This window comes from Lolium perenne, chromosome 3 (assembly GCF_019359855.2).
Source record: "Lolium perenne isolate Kyuss_39 chromosome 3, Kyuss_2.0, whole genome shotgun sequence".
Classification (NCBI taxonomy): Eukaryota; Viridiplantae; Streptophyta; class Magnoliopsida; order Poales; family Poaceae; genus Lolium; species Lolium perenne.
In genome coordinates, this window is record NC_067246.2 from 252,109,852 (window position 1) to 252,116,235 (window position 6,384).

The 6,384-nt window shown below is 50.7% G+C and overlaps 1 protein-coding gene across 1 annotated transcript; it reads right to left on the reverse strand.

Annotated features, from left to right (window-relative positions):
* Positions 1 to 334: 334 nt before the first annotated feature.
* Positions 335 to 2,658, reverse strand: LOC127344737 (exocyst complex component EXO70B1). The gene has a single exon (XM_051371071.2). The coding sequence runs from the start codon at positions 2,371 to 2,373 to the stop codon at positions 451 to 453; it is 1,923 nt and encodes a 640-aa protein (XP_051227031.1). The 5' UTR covers positions 2,374 to 2,658; the 3' UTR covers positions 335 to 450.
* Positions 2,659 to 6,384: the final 3,726 nt, after the last annotated feature.

Here is a 6,384-nt window from a genome sequence, read left to right on the forward strand (position 1 = left end):
ACCACACTAGTTTGTCATGCTTTCTATAAAATGTGGGTCATTCACATAATCTCAATAGCTTAAGCTTGCTGGATCTGAACTAAGATAAGTGCTTCTCCTTCATCACTTGAGCAGCCTATACGCTCATTTGAAAGAAAGAAATTAAGCAAGTTTTTTTTTTTAGATGAAATTAAGCAAGTTTTGATGTACGGTAATAAGGCCAAAAGAAGACTGGTAATATGTTAATATGACCGCCATTACCAACTGATACAGAAACACCTACAGTAATTTACGAAGTTTGAGAAGGCAATGATTCGCCCATCTAGGTTAAAGCACCTTATGGCAGGAAACCATCAAACTCAGAACGGCACCATTATCAGTATTCAGAACTTCAGAAATCCGCCACAACGTTAAATTAGTGATGACACCAAATCACAGCTACAACATTATAAGGTGCTACATATTAACCACTCATTTTGCAACTCCTTCAAACAAATGCTGGATGCATGCCTCGATATCCTCTGGGGTATGCTTGATGAACAAATCCTGTGGAGCTTCTGGAGATGATCTCAACCTCGCAATTAGGCCCTTATAAGCAGGTACCACCGAATCTGTTATTGCTGCCCTAACATCCGCACGGAGCTGCTCGTCTGTGATCACCCACTCCGACTGCGCTGCACGGATCTCCTCCAAGTAGCCGTTGAACATCTGCAGTTTTTGAAGCATGGCCTTGACAGGGAGACCAGAAAAGCCAGAACCTCCGGTCTGCAGCACCGACATCACCTTTGCCCAAGCTCCACGCTGGTACTCCATACTCCACCGACGCACTCTACTCAACATCTGCTTCATCCACTCATCACCAAGCAGAACCCCGAGCTCGCTGTCATTCACTTTCTGGATGATGTACTTGCCATTGTTCATGAGGAAGATGGAAGCAAGCGGCGGGTCCCTGTATATCTTGGACTTGGTCTCCAAATTCTTGTGAAGCACATCCATGATCCACGCGATGTGCACCGCAAGTGACGAAGTAGGGCGATCAGGATCAACAGCAATAGCAGTGACACCAAGAGCACCCAAGTCACCATCCATCACCTCCTCCAGCGTCTGTCTCGAACCACATGCGGCTCGGAGATAGTTCATGACATACCGGGTGATTGGGTGTATGCCACCTCCAGGCACAGCAACACGGGCCGGGTCACGGCGGATGAGATTTTCCAGCTCCATGAATATACCTTTGATAGAGGAGCCAAGAGTGCTGCATACAGCGGAGACCTCGGCCCGGAGCGCTGCAGAGTAGGGATCAGCGAAAACAGGGTCGAGGTCAGGGAGGAGATCACGGACAGCCTCGTACATGTCGATGACACGGAAGAGCCGCTCTGGCGCGCGGCTGGCAGCCGCAACCGCGTCGCCGAACGAGATAAGCTGCAGCGCCTGGGTGCGAACTGCGGCGACGAAGGCGAGGTCGCCGTAGGGGGCGAGGCCCTCGAAGACGCGGTCGGAGAGGCGGCGCTCGCTGGGGATGAGGATGCGGAACACCATCTTGAAGGCCGGGATCCAGCGAGCGATGTCGAACTCGAGCTCCTCCCAGGGCGAGGCGTGGACCTCGTCGGAGGTGCGCGCGCAGCGGATGCCGAGGCGCGCGACGCTCTCGTCGATGAAGCCGCGGCGCGCGGCGGCGTAGGCCTCGGCGCACTCGCGGCCGAACCCGGCGTCCACCATCCGCCGCGCGATCTGGCGCACGTCGGAGACGGACCCGGGGGGCAGGGCGTCGATGACGACGTCGAAGTCCGAGACCGGCCTGGCGATGGGGATCGGCTCGTCGCCGTAGCCGTCGTCCGTGACGTCGTCGTCCGAGATCGGCTGGTCGGAGTCGAACCCGTCGGGCGGCGGCGGCGGCGCCGCGTCGTCGGGGCGCTCGATGAGCGCGCGGAACTCGTCCTCCAGCCGCGCCATGCAGCGGCTGAGCAGCTCGTCGGCGCGGTCGAGCAGGCCGCGGCTGGTCCCCGCCGCGTCCAGCTCCTGCACGGTGCCGATGAGGTCGTCGACGGCCTCGAGGAAGGCGTCGGCGTCGGCGGAGTCGGCCCAGATGAGCCTGTCCATGGCGACGAACTGGGAGATCTGCCGGTCCAGCGTGCGCACGGTGCGCTCCAGCGACGTGACCGGCGGCGGCGCGGCGGCGGAGGGCAGCGTGGGCGGCGGCGACGAGGCCGGCATGGAGTGCTCTCCGCCCCCTCCGGCTGCGGCCGCCGCCGCGTAGAGCTTCTCGAGCGAGAGGCGGCCGTCGTAGTTGGAGAAGACCTTGAGGATGTCCTCCGTCATGGTGCCGGTGCGCCCCAGCGTCTTGGCGATGTGCTGCACCGTGGCGAGCAGCTTCTCCTCGCCGTCCTCCGCCATCAGGCTAGGGTTTGGGCACGCCGTGAGGCGGCTGTGGAGGTGTTTGAAATGGCTGCGGTGGTGCTCTCTGCCGGACAGTGACAACTCGTGAACTGTGGCTGAGTGGCGTGGCTGGAGGGGCACCGCTGTAAATTGAAAGCTCGGGGACAAGCATTTACCCTAGGGGTAAATTTGCTGTGGCCGCCCCGGCGGGGAAGACGGTGGAGTAAAAAACTGAGGCGCCTTCGGAAAGAAGGAGTAAAAAACTTGGGTGACCCCGGGAGAAGTGAAAGGGATGGGAGACAGGGTGGTCAGAGAGAGAGGTGGGGTGGTGGGCAAAGCATCAATGCGGCAACAAGACCGCTCAGGAAGGATTTAAGTAGTCACTGACAGGCGGGCCATGGCGCGGGGTGCAGTAGGGTTTTTGAGCGCGTCGGCAAGGCTACAGGAAAAGGGTTTTAGCAGCAAAGTGCGGCGGAGATGGCGTGATTGATGCGAAACTGTACCGTACTTTGATATTTTTTTGGACAATCAATACTATATTATAATAATAATTAGCAAAAGTGCCCGTGCGTTGCACCGGGAGAAGCAAAAACTCGAACGCTTAAATGAATCATCCGTAATGATATTCCTCATGTGCCATCATCACTGAAGGTTGTCACATTTTCTCCTATTCATGATGAACATGTTTAATCCTAATAAGATGAGCTTACGAGGCTTTCGCTGCACCAAACTTAAACTTGTTGCATACTCCATTCCACAGTGTACTTCTACGAACTTGTTATGATGGTTTGCAACATCCGTGGCCCATCTACCCTTGATGTTGCGGAACAAAAGTCGCTGGTTAGAAAAGCGGTAGATGAGTTTAAAATTTAGGTTAAAAAAACATCATCACTACTCAAATTTTAGCTCAAAGTCATTTTAACCCTCCAACAATAGGGATAGAGGATGTCCAGACATAATGGCGTCAGGGGTTATGTGTTTTGATTTTTTTTAAATCATCATCTTGTCTCACTTTGTGATCCACATAATTAAAGCATATTTCATAGCGATATTTATCTATAACACATGTACTACTTTTGATATTATACAATGAAAAAAGCACAATAATATGTTAAATAGAACGCAACAATGAAAACATGATATTATACAATAAAAAAGCACAATGATGGATACGACTCTGACTCGATTTGCATCTTGACAGCAAGAATACACATAATGATTAGGTATGTTATTGCAATGGTGTAACCTGATAAGAACGATACAACCTTTTGAACTCCATGAAAGTTTCAGTAAAGTTTTTGGAGGAGGCATGATTTGTCACAAATCTGTCTGCAAGTAACAAAGTTTTATATATTTAATCAATCAATCAACGTCCTACCAGATTTTGCATTGACAAAGTCTTGAAGCAGATAATCATGCTTCTGATCAGAGAGATGTCTAGCTGAAAGCAAATCAATATCAGTAACACCCTATGATATCTCAAGTGTTTGTAAATTAAAAGCCTTTCGGTGCAAGCTGATAGGATTCACGATTGGGTCATAATCTATCTCTTAAAATTCCATGGTGCATCTCTTGTACAAGAATAGAACTTTGCTTAGGCCGGAATTTCATTGAGCACCTAGTGAAAAAATCATAGTAAAACTTGAAACAGAGCATCATCTAATCAACTCCTACAGTGAACCAAGCGACTATGATAGCTGTGAGAAGGATACAATGGAATAGCAATACAGTAATAGAGAATGGATTAACCTGAGCATGGAAGAAGGTATCAGCACATCTCCCTCAGGAAGAAGGAAACAAAACGATGCTGGTGGCAAGAACACCCCTCAGCCCGGAGGTAACATGTGCAGTTAGAAATCGAAACAGGGGATACTGTCTTCAAGAAACGAATGGCCGCGCGTGTAGGCGAACTCGCCATCGATCAGTAAGAGGTTGCCGCAGCGCAGCGGTATTGCCAGGAGGGCCCGCAGGGATCTGCGGCCGTCATAGGAGAGGAGGCCACTCCACCGTAGAGGTGGGACCAAGCGCCGGCCTCCAGCTATGGTTGCTGCTGCCGTGGAGGCTCATCGTAGGCAGATCAGAGCGAGCGTGACATGGAGGCTCGCGCCGGGAGCGCTCTCGCCGGTGCTGTCGCTGCGGCGTGCCCGGCTGCTCGGTCTTCCCGCACCTCCTGCGAGTCCTGGCACGGTGGGTCAGCGGCCATGGGTCTCGTCCTGGTTTCTCCGGCGACCGGCGTCGAGCCGAAGGGATCTAAAGTCGCTCGTGGCGCAAGCAATGACGCAGGGTTCGGCTCGTTACCTCAGATCCGATCTTGATCTCAGCTTCCATTGATTGAACTATATAAGGGAGCCATCTGTTTGGCAATTGGAAAATCATCCGGAGATGGATTTATGGTCTCCTACTTCTATACGACGGCTGCCAAGGCCACCTCAACTACGAGCAGGGACCTGACGCCCGCCGCCGCTGATGCCGTGGGGTGGATGGACAGGGGAGTGGGGGCATCACGGACTGCCGGATTTGATTGAGGGACTAAAGTGCAAAAGCATCGACAGACAGAGATGAAACAGTATGTGGCAATTGTGCAGTATTATGTGATTTGGTGGGAGGGTAAAACGGTCCAATAAAAAGTTGGACGAAAATTTTGGCAGAAACCAACGGACCGAACCACGGAAACGTTAGCTCCTTTATTATTAGGTATAGATATAGATTAATAATAGTACACTGTAGAAACTAAAGATACACGAGTTGTCTTCTACAAAATAAACACTAAAAAATACCAGCAAATATTCAAGGTGTTTAAACTCTTTCTTCATTCAAGATACAATTATGTACTTTTCTGAATGCAGCCACATACGGATAACAAACCATAGACTTGTAAATAACAACAAAAATTCCATAATTCTATTTTGATAATTTATTTATAACTTGAATTTAGGTAGCAAATGCATCGCTGCAGACACAACACAAACTGCTCGTGTGTCCTCCTTCCCCTCCCCTCTCCCCCCTCCTCCCTCGAGCCTATTTGGAAGCGGGGCAAGAACAACTTCGTCTGTGTGATCGCTGGTATCACTATAGTATCATCAATGGCACACTTCGCTTCAGCAGCCGCGCAAGAACCTACAGCCGACCCTGGTCTTCTGCGATGCCATCACCATCGTGGGCGCTTGAAGTCATGCATCGGCATTGATGCCAGTCGGCAGTCGCGGTCCACTTCCTTGTTTAAGCTCATTGGCCTTAACATACCTCATCCACACCTTCCCCACCATTGCCAGCCTCAGCCCTCTTTGCCATTGAATCCACCCCGACGCGCGCACCTTCTTTTGTCGTTGCATCGCCGGCCGTCGCGCGCTTCGCCTCAACAACGGCTCCGAGTTCAAGAGCTACACACTCTCAATGATTTTCTTAGTGATGAGGAGATAAGACATCAATATTCTGATGCGTACACCCCTCAACAAAATGGTGTTACAGAGAGGAAGAAACGGACTCTTATGGATATAGCAAGATCTATGTTGACAGAGTTTAAATCTACATTGAACTTTTGGGCCGAGGCCATCTCCACCACATATTATTTATCGAACCGGCTCTATCTCCGCAAAGGCTTGAACAAAACTCCATATGAAGTTCTCTCCGTACACAAGCCTAATATCTCCTTTTTCAAGATGCTCGATTTGTAAATGTTTCTATAAAGTTAAAGGAGTTTATTGTCTAAATTTGAACCTAAAGCATTGGAGGCAGGGGAGCGGAGCCCGGGCGAGCAGGGGTCAGACCACCCAACCTTTCGTCCCCAACCCCCAACCCCCTACACGAATCGCAGCAGGTAATAGGTGTATCAGTGTATGTATACGGTATAGATGTACCAAGGTCGTTGATATAATTCCACAATTAGAACTTAAGCCCAACACTGAAGCCCAATAGGCGAGAGCCCAGCTAGCTGATCCCCCTGTTTAGGCCAGCAATTGTACGGCTATGCCCGGCTCGCGACGTCTATTCTCATCTCTGAATATACTATATATATATATATATATATAT